Raw genomic sequence first — 25,918 nt, 5'->3', positions numbered from 1 at the left:
TTTATTTTCTCACAGTTTTGACATAAAAAGCATCATTTTGACGTTTAATGTCACAGTTTGAACTGTGATGAGTTTTATTCTTGGATTAAATTTGTTGTCTTGTTTTGTCTGAAATAATCCTCCATACAGTGAAGAAGGCTTTTCAGAGCAGAGCGACACACACACACACACACACACACACACACACACACACACACACACACACACACACACACACAGACACACACACACACACACACACACACACACAGACACACAGACACACACACACACACACACACAGACACACAGACACACACACACACAGACACACACAGACACACAGACACACACACACACAGACACACACACACACACACACACACACACACACACACACACACACACACCAACCGTCAAACAGGATCCACCGCACACACCTGTGGAGCAGGAATGTCCTCCGTCCTGAGAATCATCTTTGTCTCTGCAGACTCTCGATCAACATTATTGTGTTTTTATTGATGAACCTGAAGCTGATCGGTTCTGATCAGATTGTTTATTTTATATTCTTTTTTTATTTAAAGTTTTCAGCGTTCTTTGAAGAGGACGATAAATAAATACGTTACTGATGATTGATGATTCCACATCAAAAGTTTAAATCAGAATTATGAGATACAGAATTAACCTTTAGATTTACATTAGATACAGAATTGATCTGATGTCAGTGGTATGATTTATAATAAAATTGTGATCTTTAAGCTAAATTACAATTATAAATAAATTATAATACAGTGAATTTAAGGGAAATAAATGTAAATAAATACATTATCTATCTATCTAAATGTATTTAATTGTTTTATTTTTAAAATACTATGTTGTATATTTTTGTATGTTATAATATTTAATATATATTATTTCTGTTTAAAGATGAATTATATTTAGGCATTTTTTGTGTATTTTTATTTACTATTTTTAAAAATACAAAATGTGTTAAATTAGTGTGTGTACACATACACACACACACACACTTATATATATATATATGTATATATATAAAATAAACTATAATTGTCCTTCCAAACTCACCTGACCACTTTGTGGCTCCGCCCACTGACAGTAACCTGAGTTTCAGGATTTCTGACAGAAAGACGTCGGCTCAGAGGAAGGTAAGAAACAAGAGCTCTGATGTTTGAAGTTCATTTTAAATTTACAAACTGAAGCTTTACATATTTGTGGAGAAAACTTTGATTTTTGTTTATTTTACCTGCTGATAGATCCTTTAATTTGCTCGTTCAGCACAGATCACAGATCAGCTGTTTGATCTGAGTTCAGTGATCTGGTTTCTTCTGTCTTCTTTAAACAAAGTAAAATATCTGATGGACAAACTTTCAAACACAACAGAGACTGACTGAGATTTACAGACTGTTTTGTTGCAAGAGGAGGGGAAGAAGCAGCCTGCACATCAGGCTGGTGTTTGAGTTGTTACATAAAATGAAGGTAGAAATGTTTGAGCTACTTTGAGACCACAGTCTGAATGATCTGCATCCATATGGTTTTGGTTTTTGTATTTGTAAAGCACCTGTGTGAGCTGGATCATACCTGCTGCTCACCTGGCACCTCACCCCACTGATATTTTTATTTCCAACATGTAAAAAAAGTAAATAAACAGTAAGAAAAATCAAAAATCAAATTTGTCTTAACAATAAAGTGATGAAAGAATGGAATACATATGCTACAAATTCACTAAGGAAATTCCCAAAGCCTTATTTATGCTAACGTTAGTGTTTCATGCTAATGTTAGTGTTTCATGCTAACGTTAGTGTTTCATGCTAATGTTAGTGATTTATGCTAACATGAGTGTTTTATGCATTTTTGATGAAAAATTAGTTATTAGTAAAAATAATTATAAAACAGTGGATCATCTGTATTAACTGACTAATTGTTTCACCTTTAGTTTATTTAAAATTTGTTGATTATTTATTATTAAATTGGTAAACATTCCTTAAATGTGTCCACACAGCTACACTGGACACACCTCACATTCAGGTGAGGTGGCCCCACCCCCTCTCTTTCTGTTCCCACCTGCTCAGAACAGGTGGTTATCAGCCTCATCAGAGTCAGAAACACTGAGAGGAACCTGCAGAGAAAAAGGTAGAGAACAACTGTCCAAATAATCTGTCTCTCTGTGTGTCTTTGTACCTGTCCGTCTGTGTACCTGTGCACCTGTCCGTCTGTGTACCTGTACACCTGTCTGTCTGTGTACCTGTGCACCTGTCTGTCTGTGTACCTGTACACCTGTACACCTGTCCATCTGTGTACCTGTGCACCTGTCCGTCTGTGTACCTGTACACCTGTCCGTCTGTGTACCTGTACACCTGTACACCTGTCCATCTGTGTACCTGTGCACCTGTCCGTCTGTGTACCTGTACACCTGTCCGTCTGTGTACCTGTACACCTGTACACCTGTCCGTCTGTGTACCTGTACACCTGTCCGTCTGTGTACCTGTACACCTGTCCGTCTGTGTACCTGTACACCTGTCCGTCTGTGTGTTTCAGTGACTCACCTGTCTGCTGCTGTTTTGTTATTTGTAGGTTTGAGTCGACTCAGTTTGTGTGTCGGAGTTCAGCTGTTTCAGGAGGAATGTTGTCTGACCTGGTCCGTCTCTCACTGACAGTTGGATTTTACTTTAGAAAATGAAACGTGTCACTAAAATTTAACTTGAAAAATGAAACATTTTCATTTCAGACTCAAGAATAAATTTGTTTTTGTCTTTGCAGATAAAAATATCTGGTGTCATTAGACTTGTCTTCCTCTGTTTAATTCTGTTTGACTTCCATTTCAAATGTCTTTAGTCAAACAGAACACAGAATGAAAGTTTAAAAGCTGAAGTCGGGGTTTAACCAACAAAGATTAGTTTAATCTGAGATTAGCTCTGATCAGAGTTTAGTTAAACCAGGTTTAAAATGAAGGAGTTAGTCCACTGTTTATATCATATTCAGACTGTTCAGGATAATAATGGAAACTTAGTGTGCATGTAAACATAATCACCAGGGATGATAATAATTAATCAACGATTGATTAATCGATCATTAAGAATCCGATCAATCATGTAAAATTTAATCGATCTTCCATCATATAAACATGTGAAACATGTCGCTCTACACTCTTAGAAATAAGGGTCCGAAGGGGTTCTTCCTGAAGAACTGTGGTTCTACCCAGAACTATTTGCTTCTTAAGAATCCTTTTTGGAAGAAAGGGTTTGTCAAGGGTTCTTTGTAAGACTAAGGGTTCCTTTAAGGACACTTGTTATCCAAAGAACCTTTTATAGAAGAAAAAGTTCTTCAAGGATTGTTGAAGAACTTTTTGAAGGGTTCTTTGTGCCATACTATAAAACAGTTCTCAGCAGAACCCCCTGTTGGATTCTTGTTGGCACTGTTAGAAAGGTAGAAAGGTTCTGAATAGAATCTCCAGAGAGGACTCTAAGTAGAACCATTGCACCATAAAAGGGTTCTCAGTAGAACCTCTTATGGAGGGTTCTGGGTGAAACCTTTCACAGGGTATAACTGTCTATGTTAGGTTCTTGGTAGAACTCTCTGCAAGGATTCCCGTTAGAACTTTCATAAAAAGTTCTAACAGGAACCAAAAATGGTTCTCCTATGGAGACAAGCTGAAGAACCTCATATGGTTCTAGTTAGCAGCTTTATTTCTAAGGGTGTATGTAACAATGTCAGAGAACGTGGAACATGTTACTGTGGAAATAAAACTTTGATTGAAGGGTTGTTTGGTAAAAGAAACATTTTTAACATTTTGTATGTTTGATTAATCGATTAATTGATTGTTAACTTTACCAATGATTGATTAAAGAAAGAGCTTATAATTTTCAACCCTAGCGGTCAGTGATGTTCCCCAGGTTCCTCCGAGGGATCAGTAAAGTGTTTCTGCTCGTGTCTGTTCTCCAGCAGCAGCAGTATGACGATGGCGGAGGCAGCGGCTCCAGATCTGTTCTCAGAGCAGGAGTTAACCTGCTCCATCTGTCTGGATCTGTTCGACGAACCCGTCTCGACTCCCTGTGGACACAACTTCTGTCAGGTAACATTCACACACACAACGTCCGAGACTTCCTGTCAGGCGACGCCGAACACCCGAGACCAGGATCAGAGATCTGAGTACAGAGACGAGATGTTTCACCCTCGAGCTGATCAACTTTTTTTTTGTAAATATTCACTAATTCTGAATTTGATGCTGCAACACGTTTCAAAAAAGTTTTTTCAGGAGCAGCAAAAGACAGAGACGTGTTTGCACCTATTTTTCGAGGTGTTTCTGTAACAAGTATTTTCATTATCGATCAATCTGTTGATCATTTTCTCCATTAATCAAATAGTTCTTCACATCTGTGAAGGCCCCATTAATGCTGAAAGGTCTTTTTCAGAGACATTCCTGCTTATTTCAGTGAAAAATCTGTTTGAACATTAAATATCTTGTCTTTGTGCTGAACTCCATTGAATTAAGTTGCGAAGTTTTTGCAAATCATTGCATTCTGTTTTCATCTGCATTTTACACAAAGTCCCAACTTTTATGGAACTGGGATCGTATAATATGTAACATTTCTGCATAAAAACATTATCACATTATCAAAAATGTTCCCAACAAGTGACAAACAAGACAAATCTGTCATTTATTAAGGTAACCGAGTTTCCTGCTGTGAAACCGTAGAGGTGCATCATTTTTCATCTTTGCATTTTAGGAACTTGCTACTTTTCTTGAGAGAAATCAGGGAGCGTCATATCTGAACGTCCTCGTCCTTCTTCTTCTTCTTCTGCTGTCTATTTGCAGGCATGTATCGGAGGTTACTGGGCGTCCAGTCCAGTCTGCTCGTGTCCTCTCTGCAAAAGGGAGTTTGACGAACGTCCTCAGCTCAGCGTCAACAAAGTCTTCGCTCTCATCGCAGATAAATACAAACTGGCTCGTTACGGAGCTGCAGGGTTACCGACGCCGCTCAGGAATGGGACGCCGTCGCTGTCAGGTGCCATGACCATGACGACCACAGACATAGGCACCACCAACCCGTTCGTGACAGCATCAAGCGAGGAGGTGGTGTGGTGTGATGTCTGTACAGGTGTTAAACAGCCTGCCATCAGCTCCTGCCTCACCTGCACCGCCTCGTACTGCACTGAGCACGTGCGGCCACATCAGACGACACCCTTCTATGCCAAACACCCATTGATGGACCCCCTGGAGGCCCTCAGGGGCCGCACATGCGCAATACACCACCGCCTGCTGGAGGTGAGAGAAAATACACGCTTATTGTCATGATCATGTTTGACTGGTCGAAAGTGTTCAGGTGAGGAATGACATCAGAAACGTCCTGCAGTCTCTTCAGGATGGTTGTGGCCTGAAAAGTCTGATTTCACAGCAGCTTTTCTAAAATACATTGTGATGATGTTTTTAAACATTTTTTGCAATGAAATTGTGGGACCAGAAGTGAAAACTGCAAAATAAAGCTGAGTTTTTTTTTTAAACATAATTCACTAAAAATCAAAGGAAATCTTTTTCCAGGGAGAAAAAAATTAAAAGGTTCAGAGCTACAAGAACTTGAGTCAAAACAGCACACGATTATAAAATGTGAAAGTGCACAGATAATCGATAAATGCCAATAAAGGTGACAGACCTTGAGTTCTTTTTAGTACCCATGACAAAAAGCAAATATTAAAAAAGAAAGAAAGGAAAAAACATTGAGTTGTTATGATGTTTGCTTGAGGGACCGCTGTGATTGGTGGATCTCACAGGAAGTTACGATGATTGGTCAAATTTGTAGTGATTAGCCAAAATTGCAAATTTGTGCAGAATTCATGGGCATTGGTTGAATTTGCTTGAATTGTTGCCATTGCAACGTAGCAACTTCCTGGACAGACTATCATTGTCAGTATTATTACATCAGCAGGAGTTTTTTATCCTTAGACACATTAAATGTTGATGAACTTTTCCTGTTTCTGATCTCCTGATGTGTTCACTTGTCCAGGTGTACTGTCGTACATGTCAGCGCTGCATCTGTGCCATCTGTGTCCTGGACGAACATCGAACACACAAAACTGTCTCTGTCCAAACTGAGAGACTCAGCAAACAGGTAGAGATGAGGAGTGTGTGGTCCAGCTTGTTGTCCTCATATTAGAAGATGGTCAGACAATGACAGCGCCCGTCCTGCGTTCACCTGTGTGTGTTCACCTGTGTCTTCAGAAACAGGTGGCAAGGACAGAGCAGGAGATCCTGAACCGCATCAAAGAGAAAGAGATTCTTGTGACTCAGCTGAAGAGGAAGCTGGAGGGAGTGAAGGTCATCCGTCTTCTTCATGGTTTATTTATTCTGTACATTATTTAAAACTGGACGACAGTGACGCCCATTCAGGAGTTAATAATTATTTTGTGATTTATTTTCAGAACTACGCAGACGGAGAGCGAGGTGATGTGGAACACCTCCTGGATGAAGTGTCCACCTCGTTGGACAGGATCCGGTCTCAGGTGGTGGGTGGGATTGAGACCCAGCTGGATGCCGTGATGTCAAAGGGGAAGGGGCTGGTGAGCCGTCTGGAGATGGAGCTGAGCCAGCTGATGGACAGGAGGGCGACACTGGAGGTCCAGGCCATCAGTCAGGACCACATCGGCTTCCTGCAGGTGAGAACTGAGAGTCCTGCTCCACATCTGATAGAGCCCTGTTCCACGTCTTACAGAATCCTGCTCCACATCTTATAGAGATCTATTCCACATCTTACATAGTCCTGTTCCATATGTTACAGAGTGTCATGCCACATCTTACAGAATCCTACTCCACATCTTACAGAGACCCGCTCCAGAACTTACACAGTCCTACTCCAAATCTTACCAATTCCAGTTCCACATCTTACAGGGTCCAGAAGAGTCTGCTCAAACCTGATTGGTCATTACTGCTCAGACTACAAACCAAAAGGCTTCTGATACTGAAATCGTGTTCCTTACCTACAGATTCTGCATTCAGGTATCTGTTTATAGAGATTAACATCTTTAACATGGAACATGAACTGGTAAAAATGGTAACTTTTTACATGGGAGCTGTTAGCATGATATCATGACCAGGGGCTGTTAGCTTTAGCCTCAGTCTGTTGGCATGATGTCATGACCAGGGGCTGTTAGCTTTAGCCTCAGTCAGTTGGCATGATGTCATGACCTGGGGGCTGTTAGCTTAAGCCTCAGTCTGTTAGCATGATGTCATGACCAGGGGCTGTTAGCTTTAGCCTCAGTCAGTTGGCATGATGTCATGACCTGGGGGCTGTTAGCTTAAGCCTCAGTCTGTTAGCATGATGTCATGACCTGGGGGCTGTTAGCTTAAGCCTCAATGTGACCTGTCAGCTTGTCGTGTCCCTCCTCAGAGTTACGAGGAGGCCACGGCTCCTCTGGCTGATGACCAGCAGGAGGAGGTGGACGAGGACCAGTTCTCCCTTCACTTCCAGCTGGGGGAGGTGAAGAGCGCTTTGTCTGAGGTGAAGGACAAGATGGACGACATCAGGATGGGTGAGGTCCGCTCCAGAGGCTCCAGAGGGTCTGGTGAGTCACGGTGTTAGCCCGACATATTGTTTTAGCTCCTCCTAAGCTCCACCCACAAAAGAAACATCTGGAGGCCTGTACAACGTCTGCAGTACTGACCTGCCGTCTGTGTTTCAGTGTCATCGGGCGATCTGTTGTTGGCAGAGAGCATGCTCAGTCTGAGAGGAAGCAGCGCCAGTTTGAGGAAGAGTCAGTGGTCTCTGAGAGGTCAGTGATCAGCTGCTGATCACATGATTGCAGCAGGAGCACCTGGACAGGTGTTGTTGTTTTTGTTGAGATGTCTGACTGCTGATGGCGAGGACTTTTCGTATGAAAGAAATAACTATGGCCTCCTGTTTCCCTTCAGATCTGAAGAAGACCAAACCGGTCTCAGGTATGTGTCTGTCAGACTCGTTTTAGAGAACAGGTGTTTTTCTGCAGTAGCAGGTAAATCAACTTGTGTTGTTCTGTCACAGGACACAAGAAGGCCCGAGTCTACATGGGTGAGTCCTTCCCTCACCCATCCTTCCCAACATGCATTTCCTCAACTTTGTTTTCAAACTTCTTCTTTTTGTAGTGACTGTAAGCATGCTAACTTTTGTTACTATGATGTTAGCATGCTAGTAGAGATGAAGCGGTGTAAAACTTTAATATATTATTCATATTATAATGGTTGAAAATGTTTAAATAATTCTGATAAACACACTGAAATTATCTCACTGACTTTTATTTTGAAAACCTCTGTTATTTGAAATGACGTCCTGTTCTTTTTGATGTCACTGACACAAAACAAACCCACTTTGCGTCTGTGAGACTGTTGCTAACGTTTGTTGATGCTGGACAGAATTTACTGCAAGTTTTTCAAAACACTGTAATCAAACTCGAGCGAAAACAGAAATTTTATCAAATTCATCTTGAAACTGATTATCATTTCAGCTAGTATTCTGATATTAGTATTTACCTCAAAGCCTAGGCATAGTTACACCGTGAAAATATCCGAAGTCACGGTCAGGATTTCATTGTCAATCAGATTTCGGGGGGGGGGGGGGGCGGTGCCCCTCCATGCCCCCAACCCAGAAACACCCCTGTTCAACAGGGAAATTTTGACCCCTGGCTTTGTCTTCAGGCAGCTGTAAATTAGTTTTGAATCCATCCCACAGCGAAGGTTTCAGGTGTGTGATGATGTCACAGCCACATGGGGCTTCAGATTGGTCATTTCTTTCTCCAGAGGACGTGACGCTGAACCCCGTCACAGCGTACCCCTTCTTGATCCTGTCTGAAGACAGGAAGCAGCTGAAGAGAGGAGAGAAGCTGCAGTTCTACAGAAACAGTCAGCAGCGCTTCGACGTCTGGTCCTGCGTCATCGCTAAAGAGGGCTTCAGTACGGGGCGCCACTACTGGGAGGTCAGAGTCACGCCAACGCCAAGAAACGCTCAGACAACAACCAGCATGACGTGTAACTCTGTCTGTCTGTCTGTGTCCACCTGTCGCAGGTGTTTGTTGGAGAGAATAAAGACTGGAAGCTGGGCGTGGTCAGTGAGTCGGCTCAGAGGAAAGGTCTGTTTGACATGAGTCCCTCCAACGGATACTACGCCATCTGGTGGAGTGGTAGCCAACTGCGAGCGCTCACTGCACCACCGCTTACCAAGGTCCAAACACATTATAGTACATTATATTATATTATATTATATTATATTATATTATATTATATTATATTATATTATATTTTCCATGCCTCACAGAGGTCATATGAATTATCTTTTTTTTCAGCTTTTAAAATAGCAAAGTAATATGTTACTACAGATTCTTATTTGTCACTTTTCATCAGTTTTACGTCTTTTCTTATGGCCTTAATGGGCTTCCATACATCTCAGGTCCGTTCACCTGTCTGAACCTGAATCAATGTGTATTCGTGTCGTGCAGGTGAAGAGTCCTCCGAAGCTGCGTCAGGTGGGCGTGTTCCTGGATGTGGACGAGGGACAGGTGTCCTTTTATAACGTGAAGTCGGGCTCAGAGATCTACAGCTTCACCGGCTCCTCTGAGTTCACTGAGAGGATGTTCCCTCTGCTGGGCACTGGGGACAAAGAGGTCCCCCTGGTCCTCATGACCACCCAGCACCACCTGGCCTGAGGACAGACGAAGGGACGGAGACGGGGGACGACCTGAGAGGATGTGGATGTGGAGGCACTGAGCTCAGAAACTGAACGTCACTACAGATGAAACAGAATTAAATAAATGAATAAAATGATGTGAAATAAATAAATATACAGATGATTAAATGTTATTTAATCACTTAATATTAGTGTCATAATAACATAAATATGTATCTCTGACTTTTTTTATGATGGTGGAGTTGTCTCCGCCCCCTCACCTTTCAGCCAATCATGAGGATTCAGACAACACCTGTGTCACAGGTATGAACTGTTTCAATGTACATGAGCAACTTTTGAGAAAAGAGGTTAAATAAAGACAAACATCACAAATGTTTCTGTTTCTAATATTTCATTTATAAAAATAATAAAACTAATCAATAATAAAAGAAAAAACAAAAACCCACCATCATGAGTTTTACTCGTGCTGCTGGCGTCCTTCACCTTCATATAGGATATAAAACACAATCAGCTGTGTTTTTGCCTGTAACCCTTTATTGCACCTTTAATATAATTATCAATATTATATCATCATCAATATTGGTACCAGTGATATTGTTACACACTAACACACTAAAATCACACTGGAAATATTCCCCAGTCTTCCAACCACCAGAGGTGTAATACACCACCCCCACCAAACTTAACCCAACAGTTTAGGTCTTGAAACTAACTGATAAGGTGGAACACGTCTGGTTCCACCAGGAAACCGTCTGTTTCTCCCAACAATCGCCCGTTTCGACTATTTCCCCAAATATTAAAAAACCTAATGGTTACTCTTTACTGACTCTCTAACTACCCTCTTACTAACTAATCCCAATCTTAATCTTAAAATACTTACCTCTTAATTTACTGGAGTACTCCCAATAATCTCAAAATACTAATTTTACTTTTAAAGTTACCTCACCAAAGCCTACAGACCAAATCATTAAATCTTATCTAAAATACTGGCAATTTGACACGAGACATGATCAACCTTGGCGGGGCCACCGTTGGTGGAAGGTCGAAACATCCGATGATCCCAAGGTTCACCTCTGACTCCTGTGTCCTAAATATAACGTAAATATATAGATACATAGTACTTTATTGATCCCAAACTGGGAAATTCTTATGCTATATCAGCAAGTCATCAGACAGAATATAGACACTAAGTATACAATAAATATATTGTAGACACCAAAAGAGAAAAACATTGAAAAATAAAATAGAATATAAGAAATTTGTACAAGAATAAACTATTTTAAAATGTAAAAAAAATAAAGTAATATACAAGGATACAGTATACCAAATATAAATTGCCAATAGTAGGATAACAATTGCTTGACTTCTGTCTACTACCATCTTGGAGCAACATTGTCTACAGGATGGCTCGTCTTACCCGACCCGCTGGATCCCACAATGCTTGGTGCTGATCTACAGCCTAACATAACCTTGTCCTCATCCTTGCCCTAAACCTGACCCCAAACCCAGCGCTGACCCTGACCCTCCGTCTCCTCCGTGTGTCACATGACGTCTCCCGTCACCTGTCAGTGATGAGGCTCATCTGGTGATGAAACACCTGAGCGGCTGTCAAGGTGAACGCATAACCAGGAGTGAAACTGTGATCTGATTGGATGTTCAGTCACTGAATGAGAAAATTCAAACTTCTGAAACAGAATCAGAATATTTCAAATATTATTTTCACATTTTATAGATAATATAATATAGATCATTTATTTAACAAAGTTAAACTGAACATTAGAAGAAGTGATTTCATGTCAGCTGTAAACATTTGACAGTTTAAATAAAGTTGGATGTGACTTTGAGCAGCTGCAGTGTGTGTTCTTGCCAGCAGGGGGGGCTGTTCATCAGGTGAACTGAAACGCCATCAGTTCATTCACTTGTCAACTCAAAATTCAACTGAACATGTGACCTCATCCAGCCAATCAGAAGTTTATAAAAACACGACTAATAGTTTGGAATATTTCAATAAAATGATGAGATTATCATTTTATTTTGTTTTATTACATGAATAAAATCACACAAACACACAGCAGAGAGGAGGACAGACTTCAGACAGGAAGTGTCATTAGACTATATATTTTTCTGACATCTGAACTCAAATATCTGAACTTTCTCCTACTCACATTTTCTAAACAGACTAGTTACTTTAGTTTTAATGACTTTGTGGTGAATTATTGATTATTTTTATTTGCATCATTGTGCGCCACCTTCCAACATCAAGCTTGATTTCAACCTAAATGGACGGAACAATAAGACAATAAGACAATAACAATAAGACATAGAAAAGATGATTCACTGGTGGATCCATCAGAGGACATCACACAGGACAGATGGGATGGGAAGAAAATGATGGAAGAAATGATGGAAGAAGTGAGGCATTTGTCTACTTACTTTACTTGCAGGTCTGAGATATGATTAAACCTGCAGGGTTTGAAATATGCATCTAAAATCAATCTGTTAACAGCAGCCAGAGTTTTTGTGAGGTAAACCAGAGTTGTACAGGCTCAGTGGTCCTGATGCAGTGTTGGCTAAATGTCCTGAGTGTAGAAGAGTCACAGATCAGGTTGTACAACTGTGAAACAACAGGAAGTGGTTCTTTATTCTACAAGCATACATTACATCCATCCATTTTTTTCCACTCATCCGGGGTTGGGTGGGGGGGGCAGCTGTCTGAGCAGGGATGCCCAGACTTCCCTATCCCTGGACACTTCCTCCAGGTCTTCCAGGAAGATCCCAAGGTGTTCCCAGGCCAGCCGGGTGACATAGTCACTCCAGCGTGTCCTGGGTCTTCCCCGTGGCCTCCTCCCAGTGGGACCTGCCCAGAACACCTCCCCAGGGAGGCGCCCAGGAAGCATCCAATATAGATGCCCGATCCACCTCAGCTGGCTCCTCTTGACATCAAGGAGCAGCGTCTCTACTCCGAGCTCCTCCCAGGTGACAGAGCTCCTCCCCCTGTCTCTAAGGGAGCGCCCCGCCACCCTGCAGAGGAAACTCATTTCAGCCGCTTGTATCTGAGGTCTTGTTCTTTCGGTCATGACCCAAAGTTCATGACCATAGGTGAGGTTAGGAACGTAGATCGACCGGAAAATCGAGAGCTTCGCCTTTTAGCTCAGCTCCTTCTTTCCTACGACAGACCGGTGCAGCGACCACATTACTGCTGCCGCTGCCCCAATCCGTCTGTCAATCTCATGCTCCATTCTCCCCTCACTCGTAAACAAGATCCCAAGATACTTAAACTGCTCCACTTGAGGCAGGGCCTCTCCTCCGACCCAGAGGGGGCAAGCCACCTTTTTCTGGTCGAAAACCATGGCCTCGGACTTGGAGGTGCCGATTCTCATCCCAGCCGCTTTGCACTCGGCTGCAAACCACCCCAGTACCTGCTGAAGGTCCTGGTTCAAAGGAGCCAACAGGACAACATCATCCGCAAAAAGCAGAGATGAGATCCTGTGGTCCCCAAACCGGACTCCCTCTGGTCCCTGGCTGTGCCTAGAAATTTTGTCCATAAAAATAATGAACAGAACCAGTGACAAAGGGCGGCCCTGCCGGAGTCCAGCATGCACCAGGAACAGGTCTGACTTATTGCCGGCAATGCGAACCAAGCTCCTGCTCCGGTCATACAGAGATCGTATGGCCTTTAGCAGAGGGCCCCGAACTCCATACTCCCACATAGAACGCCACGAGGGACACGGTCGATTGCCTTCTCCAAGTCCACAAAACACATGTGGACTGGTTGGGCAAACTCACAGGGCCCCTCTGTGTCTGGCGGGAATTCCTCCCCAATCCCTCCCGGTTCTCAAATGAATCCTAACTGCTTGTAACATCCTCCTCAGTAACATCCTCCTCAGTAACATGCTGCTTACTCTCCTCAGAGGACTGCAAGACTGCAGCAAGAGCCTCCTCTAGTTTCAGGCTTCTCTTCATGACTGTCTGCTGGAGAAATGACCAGCCAGACAGGCTACAAACTACTCTCACAGACTTCAACATGCACCTGCATAAACATGCCATTCCACGCATCCAATAGGAGGGAGGACCTTTATCAAGAAAAGACATAAACAGAGCCCATTTGGCCTTTGATGATTTGAATTTCACACAAACACACACACACACACACATAGACAAAATACATTCTCAACCACATTCACACCACTCTTTTATATCAATTCCAACACACCAAGATCATTTTTATGGTCTTCAGTTTTTTTTTATTGCCATGCATTTTGGAAGGTAAGAGAATCAGGCCCCCATTGAAACTTTGAAGAAGCCCTGCTGCCCCTCGTAGTTTGGGGGGAAGGGGGAAAGGGCCAAGTTTCATACAATTAGCCTTTAAATTGACTGAAATATTGAGAATCAAAAACAAATAAAATAATAAATAAGCAGAATGTACACGTTTGGGCCCAAAGGTGCCTCGAGGGTTAAGTTGTTTTTTCTTTTTCCTGCAGTATTAAAAGACGTATAAAGTTCTGTTTTTTAAACTAGTGTAGAATTGTAATTTAAGATTGTGGCATCGGGACAACTCTGTAATCTGTAACTTTAATTCTCTGATGTTCAGTCTGTTAGGTACTTTTAAGAAATCAGATGAAGGGGTGGGTTGTGGGTAAGCCTCATGTGTCAGAGACCGGTGAAAACCAGTTCCAAAAAGAGTGCCAAGGTGTAGCTGGGTTTCTTCAAACCCTTTGAGTCCAGACCAGTTCAGTCCAGTCCAGTTCAGTCCAGTCTGGTTCAGTTGAGACCCTCATTTGTTGGGACGGATCTCAGCATAGTTTTTGACAATTCCAGAAAATCTGATGAGTTGAATCTCAGGCTCCCTCGCTGCAAAGTCCTGCCACAGATACTCGGGTGACAGCACCTTACTGGGCTTGTTGATCCACATGTACCTGAACAGGAAGTACAACAGAGGAGGGTCAACATCTGCTCAGGTGACTCTGCCTACCTGCTCAGGTGACTCCGCCTACCTGTTCAGGTGACTCTCCTCCTGCCAGGCTGCCTCGATGCCATTCTTGGCGTCAGCCTCAAAGTTGTGGCGGCAGGTGTTGGCGAGCAGGTGGACTTCCTGCAGAACGCCTCCAAACGCACCTCCACAGTAGTAGAAGTCACCCTCATCAGGAGCGATGTAGGCTCTGGACTCAGGTCTGCGCTCGTAGGTGAACGTATTGCGGTCGGCCTTGAAGAAACCTGCAGACACAGAGTTGAGCAGTAGAGTCACTACAAATAGCAGCATTAAGAGTTTCTGCATTTTCTGATTCCAACAGCCTTTCAATAGCTTCACTCTTTTATGGAACAAGAAGTGCATTGTGTCCACAGAAGCTACATTTTCCTGAGCAAATCTGAAGCTAAAGCACGGCGGAGCTTTCTGCCATGACGTCACCAACACAAAAGCTTGATTTTTCATGTGGCCTGAACTTCCAAGAACACACATTCAGGTGGTTCCTGAATATGTTAACACAACCATCATCAACTAAGCTAAACAACAGGATTCAGGGCAAAGTCCTGGATAAATTTCGTGTTGGTCAGGAATTTCACACACTGCTGTTGCCTGAGTTTTGGCTAACACTAGTAAAAATACTACGCTAATATCAACCAAGACAGAAGACAACCCAGTTATCTCCAACAACAACTTATCCGATGAGGTCACTAATCACCTAAAGATGCTGATGCCTCACTTAAAGTTTCATTGTTCATGGAGTTCTTGGTGCATCAGTGGCACTGGCTGCAGACATGCTAACATTAGCTGCAGACATGCTAATGTTAGCTTCAGGAGTGCTAACTTTTAGCTGCACCTGCTACAGGTGACGTGACTTTCAGGCAATTAAACACTGTCCACTCTTCAGCTTTTTGGGTCAAGTGTTGTCTGTGTTGAGTTCTTAAAAGTTTAAAAACACTTTTGAATGATTTCTGCTCTTCCTGACTCACTGTGATTTGCTGCAGGCGTGATGTGGCCCTCTCTCTTTCTCTCTATACCTCAAGTTGCTCTCTTTGATTGACAGAACATGAATCGGTACTCAGTGGTACTGATGTGATTCAGTCCAGCATTCAGTACCCAAACCTACTAAATTTATCTTTATGGGAGCAACAGATACTGTCTGAAGTAGTTCAGTAGTTCATATAGAATCTTAATGTTGATTCCTTTTGATTGTTCTTATTTAATTTGATCTGCAGAGGAACATCTGAACATCTTTGAAAGCCAGAGTGGTGTGACACCAGAAGGTGGCAACAAACACACTGAGAAGGGCAGGGATGCATGAGGTTCTGCTGAACTTCAGACTGGTTTAGGATGGTGGAGTTTGGTGCCGGAGGGCCGTTGATGTCTACTAACCTGGATGAACCACAGCGACCAGTCCACCCAGTGACTCAGTCCCCCAGCGGCCGTGGAACTTTGAGTCAACGTCCAGACAGAAGATGTAGTCGTGGGTATGAAGCTTCTCCTCGATCAGATTCTGGATGATCTCCATCCTTCGAGCAGAAATCTCCTGCCAACGGCTCGAACTGGGCACCAAACGCACCACCAGCTGGACAAGGACGAGGAAGATGAATCACTGATGTCAAACATGCAGGAAAACTGCTCTTCTTACTGTAAAAAAAAACTACAAAAACAAAAGAAACCAAAACTCCAAAAGGTAGACAAGTTCTGTTGAACCTGCACTGGCTTCGTTTAGTGACAGTATCTGTTTACCTCTCTGCCGGCGGCCATTTTGACTTGGGGCACGTCCTGCGGCCGGTCGGTGAACACATATATGTGCACATTGAAACCAACGAAGAAGTGTTGCTCTGCTGTCTCCAAGAAGTCTTTCAGGAACATGGTGTATCTGTCCAGAAGGTCAAAGGTCAAACTGCTGCATTCAGGGCGGCGTGGAAACCACAGGGTTGTGATCATACTTACTTTCCAACAGCGAACACAGTAGCTGCGATGCTGATGTTCTGTGGTTTGTAGATGCTGTCAACTACAACCGGGTCAAAGGTTCCCTCCCAGACGACAGGAGCCAGCCAGGGCGTCACCGTCACCACATCAGTACGACTACAATTAAAGACAAAGACTGACATCAGTAACAAACAAATATCAACAACATCAACACAAGGAACAACAGTGAGTGATACTCACCCCTTCACAATGCTGGGCTGTTTGTACTGAAGACTGAAACACAAACACAACAACAGTATGAAGTGTTGTTAGCACCGTTAGCACTGTTAGCACTGTTAGCCCTAGAGGCTTTTAAGGCTTTTAGGACCTTTTAAGATATTTTAATCAATACAAATTTCCCCCACATTTAAGTGGTGAAGCTAAAAATGATCAGGTTAGCCTGACAGACTAGAGGACATTAATGGAGTCTTTCACATCTAAAGGTTTCATCCTCTGGAGTGAAACAGGACCTTAGACAGAAGTCAGTCAGAAGTTAGACTGAAACTAGTCTGAAGTTAAACTGTTACAATCCATCCTCTGCTTCACTGACGTGAACATCAGATATAAACGACGTCACTACTGCTCTGAAAATCTATAGAGTTTTGCAGATTAATGTTTGGATAATTTGAAATGTTTAAATGTGTTCCTGTGTACACACACACACACACACACACACACACACACACACACACACACACACACACACACACACACACACACACACAGCCTGTTGATGAGGGGAAACACTGACAGGGTTCATAGCAAAGCTGAAGATGATGAAGATGAAGATAAAGGTACTTACTGCTCAGGAATCACCAGGTGTAATGGAGTACTCTTCATAGGTACTTCAACAAATCTGCAGGAAACACACACACACACACACACACAGAGTATTAAAAATAAATGAATAAATATGATCATGAACAACATCTTCATCTTCATTTTGAATTATTAATAATTCTGGAAATAATGGTCTTTCCAGGTTTTTATTTCAGGTTTTCCAGGCAGCCTGGAGACAGACTCTTCTGGAAGAATCAGATGCTCTGATTGGACAGAACTGCTGAAGCTCCTGGTTGATTTAAGGACAGAAATCTGATGATGATGATTTATTTGATTATATTTGTTTGTTTGTTAATCAGCAGGTTTGGAGGCTTTTCTAACAGCAGAGCAGCGCTGACGGACACTCGGCTGCTCCAACAAACATTCATTTCATCTGACTTCCTGTCAGAGACTCTCAGTGGAGATCAGATCTCTGCCAGGAAACAGGTGCTGAAGCACCTGCTGCAGTGTCACCAGTACTGCCAGATGCAACCAGCAGAGATTTGTAAAGTTGATCCAACATTAACATGAAGCCCCGAGCTGGAACTAGACTTCAAACTGAAGCAGCTGTTGATCACTTGTGGCCCCTAGTGGACCAGAAGAGCATCACCACCTCACAGTTGTTTATAAATAAATAAATAGATACATAAACATTAGATTGTTGGCCAGCTGACTAAAACACATTCAGTTGTTTGCTGGGCAGCTAAAAGTTTATTTAAAATGATATAATTTTTTCTGGATCAATAAAGTACAAATGGTACATTATTTACTCGCGGCCTAAAAATGACATTATATTTTTTACTCATTAGCTAAAAAGTAAAAATTATAAACTGAGGTTTAAACTCACAGGGATTAATCACCCAAAAATGAAAATTCAGTCCTTCTCTCCTCACTTTCATATAATCAGACGTGTCGACGTGATATAAAACAGAAGATAAGCCTGTCAGTCTGAACCCAGGGCACACAGTGTTTGTATTACTGACCTGCTGTTTGCTGTGATCACCTCCTGCAAGGACACGAGTCTGAAACACACACACACACACACACACACACACACACACACACACACACACACACACACACCTGATTACAAATACTCAAGTTACTGTAATGAAGTAGTTTCTTGGGGTGTACTTGTACTTTATGAGTAGATTTTCAAGTCAGGACTTTTAGTTGTACTTAAGTATTCATTACTGTATGTAATCTACTTAGTTACTTTTGAAATCACAGTTAAGTATTGAGTACAATGTGAATTAACATGCAAAGCCTTCATCTTATTTTTTTTAGCCAATCAGGTGATTTGTTTTGAAAACCAGGACATGTGGATAAAAAAAAATCATCCTAAAATGCTGCAGCACGTTCAGTGTGAGAAGAACGTTCACCGTTTTGTTACAGTTTCTGGATTAAACAACGTTTCACAACACAGTGTGCAACAGGATGTCAGGTGTGTTTCCTGTCGTTTGATCGGGGCGTCACAGGTGTTACCCAACCAGCAGCAGACGTGTACGTAAACGCTGCAGTATAAGAAAAAAAAGTGGTGGTGTTGAATGCATCACCATTTGCCAGGCTGAACCCAGGACAGGAATGAGACCGAGCAGGTTTGGTGAGTGTGATGACAGTGAAGATGAGAACTGGAATGAATCAGACTGAAGAATAAGAAACCATTTTACTCCTGTTGTTTTCTATATTACTTGTTCAAACTGAGTAAATCCAGAGTTTAAATTAGTTTAAACAAAACTCTGCTGCACAGTTAAAGACTAACCTCAGTTTAATACATCAAACGTTTATTAATGGAAACAGAAATGAAACACTTTAATCAATTTGGAGATGATTGATTATTTAAATGAATCAATATATAAATAAATATAAAAAAATGTTCCTCAACAAAATGTTCCATTTCAGAAACATTCAGGGAACGTTAGCTGAATGTTCAGGAAAGGTTACTTGATGTTAAAATAAGAGTTGTTCTAACATAAAAGTAACACTGTGGTTCTGTTCCCAGAACGTTCTGGGAAGGTTTGTTAACGTTCTGTACATTTTATGATGTGTACTTTTTTCTACTGTAAAGTTAATTTAGAGGTTACAGTCAGAGAACCTTCTGCACAACGTTCTTAGAACATTGTGGGAGGGTTACCTACAGGTTACCGGCAGGGAACCTCAGAGGAACGTCATTAAAATGACGTTACTTCATGTGGTTATTAGAACGTTTTGGGAATGCTACATTGAGTAAAACCATTTGCACAACATTCTCATCACTTATCAAGTAGGAACCTGTGAGGAACGTTCCAGGAATGTTGTGGGAACGTATTATTATTACATATTAGCTGGGTGGTGTGTGTGTTACCTGTCATACTGGGTGACGCAGCAGTACAGCACTCTGTGGATTCAAACACAAACACAATCATCAATAATCAATAACAGGAAGTCATCAGACAGAATGTCATATTTACAACTTCATGAGCAGGTGGAGGTCAGTTCTTATCAACCGTTGCCATGGAAACAGTTAGAGCGATGGGGGCGGGGTGAGTTTTGAATCGTTCTTTATGTCTGATGTTGTGACTGAACACAGAAACTCTCCTCAGGTTTATGTCTCCATCTCTAAAAACTACAACACCCATGAGCCTCAGCTGCTGTTGACATGGAAGCCAGTCAGAGGCTGACAACAAAACAGGTTTCCATGGTTACTGAGTTCACCTGTAAGGAAGGCAGAATTTAAAAGTTTAGGTGTCATTACTGACACAGAATATGAAGCTCTGTGATTGGCTGTTTGTGAAATGCAGCCTGGGAGTCGTAGTGAAAAATTTGACATCTCTTCTTGTTTAAAAAAATCTCACTGACTGTAGTGATCCTTTCCATAATGTTGTCAGACACTAACAAGAACAATCTGAGTCTGTCACAGACAAAAACAAGCGTCGGCTGTCCTGCTCTCCACGGTGCGCTCTGGTGAAGCGTCTGACTGCGCGTCGGCTGTCCTGCGCTCCACGGTGCGCTCTGGTGAAGCGTCTGACTGCGCGTCGGCTGTCCTGCGCTCCACGGTGCGCTCTGGTGAAGCGTCTGACTGCGCGTCGGCTGTCCTGCGCTCCACGGTGCGCTCTGGTGAAGCGTCTGACTGCGCGTCAGCTGTCCTGCGCTCCACGGTGCGCTCTGGTGAAGCGTCTGACTGCGCGTCAGCTGTCCTGCGCTGCACGGTGCGCTGTGGTGAAGCGTCTGACTGCGCGTCAGCTGTCCTGCGCTCCACGGTGCGCTCTGGTGAAGCGTCTGACGGCGCGTCAGCTGTCCTGCGCTCCACGGTGCGCTCTGGTGAAGCGTCTGACGGCGTGTCAGTGGTGCTTCATTTCTATCATTCTTCTCTGCTTCCATCACACCCTCTGACACACTCTGTAACACACTGGCTGTGTTCTCTTTCTGAAAGTCAAACTGCTCTAAAGATGGAAACAGGATGTCTGGTAGAGAACCATGAAAATAAACAAGGTGTGTTCAGGTGAAATGTTCAGTGAAACAATAAAATAGTCAGAACATCTGTGATGATCTCCTGAACGTTGTTGGATGTCAACACAACTGGCCATGCAGAAAGAGGCCACCCGAAACGCAAAGAAATACAGCAAATCACTGGACGACCTGCACGGAGAATTCTGCCGTCGGTTCTCTGATTTTGAAAAAATTGTTAAAAGCCATTGTGAGTCAAAAAGTTTGCCAACCCCTGGTTTAGACAAAGACAGGTAGACAAAGTTTTTGTTTTGTGGAGCCATTTGTTGAAAATCATTAATGATTAATCAATTGTTTGCATTTCCAACTATCTGTTAAGGAAAATGTACAAACTTTGCAACCCTTTTTGAGATGAATACTCTGTACTTTTACTTGAGTATTTTTCTAACACCAGTGCTTTTACTTGTAATTGAGTAATATTTTAGCACTTGTACATGAGTACAGATTTTCAGAAATCTTTCCACTGATGGTAATAAGAATGGGAGTAACAAATATAAGTATATATAATATATGTTGTACACTTACCAGTTTGTAACAATGTTCTTACTTTTTGTTTGTTTGTTTGTTTGTTTCTTTTGTGTGTGTGTGTGTGTGTGTGTGTGTGTGTGTGTGTGTGTGTGTGTGTGTGTGTGTGTGTGTGTGTTTTTGAAGGTTCACACTGTAGTTTTGTCTTAACTGTAGGTCTCTGTTTTGTATTGTTTCAGTATTGAAAAAAAAATGTACACACAAAAAAGAAACTCGATTTAAAGAGCTGATTGCACGGTTCATTCATTCAAGACTTAAAATTATTTAAAAATGAAGAAAATAAACCGTTTGATTAACCTGAACAAATAGAACATGATTGGATAAATGTTTTACGGTGGACTCACCCCAGCAGCAGCGCGGTCAGGAGGATCACGGCCACCACCTTTCTGTTCATCAGATTCATCTCAGTACGATTCTGAGAGAGAGAGAGAGAGAGAGAGAGAGAGAGACAGAGAGAGAGAGAGAGAGAGACAGAGAGAGAGAGAGAGAGAGAGAGAGAAACTGTTCAAATTGCACAAATCTAATGTCTTTAACCTTCCTCTCGTGTTAGGGTCGGCACCGACCCGTTTTTTATTTTAAATGCATAAAAGTACTACATAAATTTGTTTATGTTTATGTTTTTTTATTTGTCAGGAACTTCTATTTAAACAAAATAAAATAAAAAATATATATATATTTACTAAATTATAAAATGCTCTGGTGAAAATGATGACCTTTGTGTTGTTAGGGTCGGTTTTGACCCAGTTATAATATAAGATTATAAAACAATAATAAGTTCCAAAACTGAAATCATAAACACATCATCAGCCAGCTGTTCCTCCAAACACTTGAGCTGCAGTTAGGGGCTTCTCTCTTTGTCTGTTTGACCAAACAAAGACGGACATGTCCAGGTACGTCCAGTTTACAGCATGCAACAATGAGAAGAAGATTTACTGTAAGGACAGAAAGACAAACACATTGTGCTTCACCTGCAAAAAATATCTCTGCAAAGAACATCAACACTAAAAGTGTCACTTTTTTTCTGCCATACATGCATCTAAACACACACACACACACACACACATGCATGTTGTTGCATATAGAGTTTTTATGGAACTAGTACTTGGTTTCTGTTGGTTTGATTTGCTTGATTGGTTGTTGTTTGTTTGACCTGCAAATCTACATTTTGTATTATTACTAGTTCTGCTTTTCATTCTGTATTTACATTAAGTTCTATTTTTTAAAAGAAAAAGACTTGTTTTTTGTCTTTTTCTTGAAGTAAATATATATGGGTCAAAATTGACCCGTAACATCATAGATGTTACTATAGTCAATAATATTAAAATAAAAAAAAAAACATTTTTTTGAACATTTAAGAGATGTGTTCTAATACCACTCAGTAACAGTCAGGTAACATAACAACCTTTTATTTATTTATATAATTCTCTTGAGGTTCATTTGACAGTTTTTTTTTATATTGAAAACGAGGATATGCTGTCAAAAGAAAGGCCCAGGGGCCACAACAAAAATATTAAAACCAAACTTTTCATGGATAAGGAAGCCTAACGAGGTAACCAAGCGGTAAGAAACAAACTGGATGATAAATGATTGTTTTTAGGGTATTTTTATGGCTGATTCAGGACATTTATTTTAAGCATTCTGATAATAATTTTTACCACTGTGACTCATCCACAAACATCCTGGTACCTGAAGTTGCTGCATGAGAGAATAAAATCAACAGACGTTTCCACAGAAGTTCATGAGAGCGCGGCAGCAGAATAACTGGTTATTCAAATCAGCAGCAGTTTGATTTGGTGAACATGATAAGTATGAGCCAATTCATCTGAAATTTCCAGTGTAGATATTTTTCTCACTGAAACTCTTCATCCTGTTTGGACACGTCACGATCTGAGAGCAGAAAGGACCAACGTCTGTGAGCTCAAATCTTTGTGAAACAGGAAGAAGATTTCAAAGGCAAAACACGATGAACACGACATAAACAACAAGAAATAAAACACAAGATTAAAATCAGAGACACGATGTAAAAAATAAGATTCAACAACATAAAAGAAGTAATGAGACAAAAACAAAGGCAGAGACAAACAGACGGACAGACGGACAGACGGACAGACGGACGGATGGAGACGAGGACAGACACAGATCACTGACCTCCCAGCACACTCCGCTGTCTGAAGCCCACAATGATTGAGGATTTCTGTTACCTGAGTTATTCTAACAACAAACACACCTGAACCTGTGTGTGTGTGTGTGTGTGTGTGTGTGTGTGTGTGTGTGTGTGTGTGTGCCCGCCTCCTCTCTCAGGTACAGGTGTCCTTGTGTCACCTCAGTTGCTCAGCAGTGTCCATGAACAGGAAGTGTGGAAACAGGAAGGGAAACTATAAACTACAAAGTCACCCGCATATGAGACAAGAACCACAGTGAGAACAGGAGAGAACTGTGTGAGAACGCTTCATATCTGAGTAGTTTAGATTACAGTAGAGTACAAACTAGAAATGAAGAAAAAGGTAACAAACATATTGGATCATTTATGTTTTGTCTTAGTCAAAAAAGAAAGATGAAAATGTTTTTGTCTTTTAGTCTCATGTTTCTACCTCGTGTGATAGAAATTCCCATTTCTCATGTAATCATGTATCTGCATATTGTAAGTACTTAAATACAGGACAGAGAGGAAGGCCCGGTGTACTTGTATAACGCCTGTCTTTTATGTCGTTTTCATCTCATGTCTTTTACATCTTATGTCTTTTTGTTTCACTGTGATGACCCCGCCCATTCCACTTGTTATTCCTGTGGCTTTTCCTGTTTTTTCCTGATTCTCCTCATTAAAGCAGATTATATCTAAGCTAGCTGTAGCATTAGCAGCCTGACATTAGGTCCCTATCTTACACCTGGAACAAAGCCGTTGTGCTGCTGGTGTAGGTGGCTTATCTCCACAATCACAAAACAACTTCATTTATGTTAAACAGCTGTATTTATGTGTGTCTTTAAAATTAATCTCACAGGAAAAAGGAATTATTATTACAGTTATAAATCTCAACAGACCTGCAAAGTGCAGACAGGACGGGATCACAGCTGTCAGATCGTCTTTAACAGATCAGTCACATGACAGCTGGAACAGCTGGACTGTTTGTGTCCGTGTGTTCATTGGATTAAACATTTGTGATCTATAACAAGATCTTACAGTGGCAAGAAAAAGTATGTGAACCTTTTGGAATTTCATGGTTTTCTGCATGAATTTGTTATAAAATGTGATCTGATCATCATCTAAGTCAAGGGTACTGACAAATATAATGTGCCTAAAATAATAACACAAAAAATTCTAATCTTTCATGACTTTATTGAACACACTCATTCAATATTCAAAATGGTAATTGAAAAAGGCAGTGAACCCTTGGAATTAATAAATGGTTGACCCGCCCGCAGCGATAACCTCAACCAGGCGCTTCCTGTCGCTGTGGATCAGAGCTGCACATCTTTCTTCCTGACAGAACAGTTTGAGCTCTGTCTTATCCTCTGGACGTCTCATGTGTACGACTCTCTTCAGGTCATTCAGTAGCATCTCTACTCGGTTGAGATCTGGGTGTTTTGGGTCGTTCTCCTGTTGCATCACCCAACTTCTACAGAGTTTCAGCTGACATGCAGACATTCTCACATTATTTTTTTGATAAACTTGTGAATTCATCTCAAGCTGGCTCAAATCTTGATGTTTCCTCCACCATACTTTATGGTCACGATGATGTTTTCATGATGATATGCGGTGACCTTTTTACACCAGATGTAGTGCTGTGTGTTCTTTCCAAATAGTTCAAACTTAGTTTCATCAGTCCACAAAACATTTTTCTGTGGAGTGTCAGTGTGCTCTTTTGCAAACTTCAGGTGTGCAGCAATGTTCTTTTCAGTGAGCAGCAGCGTCCTTCATGGTGTCCTGCCACAGACACCCTGCTTGTTAAAGAACAGTTAGAACAGAATAGAATAGAATAGAATAGAATAGAATAGAATAGAATAGAATATTTTCATTGTCATTGTAACATGTACAAGAAATTAAAATGCCCAGCCAGTCAGTGGATCATTCAAGTCATATAAAAAAATGAAAAAGAATAACAAAGAACACAGTAAATAACTAATAAATAAGTCAAATAAATAAGATAAAAACAAAATGAACACACTATTGTACTAGCAGCATGTATTATGTTTTGGCTTTATTGAGGGGCTGTGGGGTAGAAGCTGTCTCTGTCTCTGCATTAGTGTCTGGTGGAATGTAGGCAGCAGTAATCATGACCGCAGTGAGATTAATGGGTCTGCATTTAACAGTCACATACTGCAGTGACTGTCTACAGTTACTGTGTTGGTACACCAGTTGTTATTGACGTACACACAGAGCTCTGCTCTTACCAGAGTCCGATGTCCTGTCATGACGCTGTGTGTAGCCTGCTAGCTTGATAGCAGAGTCTGCAATTCGTGAGAAAAAGGCTGGGGAGCGGTGGTTTGTGTGGCTGCCTCCGTAGCCTAG

The 25,918-nt window shown here is 41.6% G+C and overlaps 2 protein-coding genes across 3 annotated transcripts; one reads left to right on the top strand and one right to left on the bottom strand.

Moving 5' to 3' along the window:
• The first annotated feature begins 1,093 nt into the window (after positions 1–1,093).
• btr30 (bloodthirsty-related gene family, member 30) lies at positions 1,094–10,020 on the top strand. 2 transcript variants are annotated; one of them, XM_084745114.1, is made up of 14 exons: positions 1,094–1,145; positions 2,000–2,130; positions 3,943–4,069; positions 4,814–5,263; positions 6,000–6,104; positions 6,215–6,310; positions 6,415–6,648; positions 7,380–7,554; positions 7,672–7,761; positions 7,901–7,927; positions 8,010–8,036; positions 8,762–8,937; positions 9,027–9,182; positions 9,457–10,020. In XM_084745114.1, exons 3-14 carry the CDS (start codon positions 3,950–3,952, stop codon positions 9,661–9,663), a joined length of 1,863 nt encoding a protein of 620 aa, XP_084601240.1. In that variant the 5' UTR covers positions 1,094–1,145; positions 2,000–2,130; positions 3,943–3,949; the 3' UTR covers positions 9,664–10,020. The 2 variants fall into 2 exon arrangements, with proteins under 2 accessions (XP_084601240.1, XP_084601239.1); XM_084745113.1 differs by having other exon boundaries at positions 3,940–4,069.
• Positions 10,021–13,877: 3,857 nt separating this feature from the next.
• On the bottom strand, positions 13,878–18,948 carry LOC146308925 (globoside alpha-1,3-N-acetylgalactosaminyltransferase 1-like). The gene is made up of 8 exons (XM_084743961.1): positions 18,384–18,948; positions 17,384–17,437; positions 16,783–16,815; positions 16,564–16,698; positions 16,357–16,489; positions 16,000–16,192; positions 14,639–14,858; positions 13,878–14,560 (listed from the first exon to the last, which is right to left on the bottom strand). The coding sequence occupies exons 2-8, from the start codon at positions 17,419–17,421 to the stop codon at positions 14,419–14,421; spliced, it is 894 nt and encodes a 297-aa protein (XP_084600087.1). The 5' UTR covers positions 17,422–17,437; positions 18,384–18,948; the 3' UTR covers positions 13,878–14,418.
• Positions 18,949–25,918: the final 6,970 nt, after the last annotated feature.

The sequence above is a fragment of the Lutjanus erythropterus genome, chromosome 19 (genome assembly GCF_056507025.1).
Source record: "Lutjanus erythropterus isolate fLutEry1 chromosome 19, fLutEry1.hap2, whole genome shotgun sequence".
Taxonomy (NCBI): Eukaryota; Metazoa; Chordata; class Actinopteri; order Lutjaniformes; family Lutjanidae; genus Lutjanus; species Lutjanus erythropterus.
Note: the sequence above shows the minus strand (reverse complement) of the source record. Positions and strands in the feature narration are given on the sequence as shown.

What these genes read in the sequence shown, in the direction of transcription:
- btr30 (XM_084745114.1), top strand. Translation starts at nt 3,950, where the DNA reads ATGACGATGGCGGAGGCAGCGGCTCCAGATCTGTTCTCAGAGCAGGAG. An exon ending in ACCACATCGGCTTCCTGCAG is followed by an intron (nt 6,649 to 7,379) that starts GTGAGAACTGAG and finishes GTCCCTCCTCAG; the next exon opens with AGTTACGAGGAGGCCACGGC. An exon ending in GAAGACCAAACCGGTCTCAG is followed by an intron (nt 7,928 to 8,009) that starts GTATGTGTCTGT and finishes GTTCTGTCACAG; the next exon opens with GACACAAGAAGGCCCGAGTC.
- LOC146308925 (XM_084743961.1), bottom strand. Translation starts at nt 17,421, where the DNA reads ATGAAGAGTACTCCATTACACCTGGTGATTCCTGAGCA. An exon ending in CAGCCCAGCATTGTGAAGGG is followed by an intron (nt 16,699 to 16,782) that starts GTGAGTATCACT and finishes CTTTAATTGTAG; the next exon opens with TCGTACTGATGTGGTGACGG. An exon ending in GAGGAGAGTCACCTGAACAG is followed by an intron (nt 14,561 to 14,638) that starts GTAGGCGGAGTC and finishes CTTCCTGTTCAG; the next exon opens with GTACATGTGGATCAACAAGC.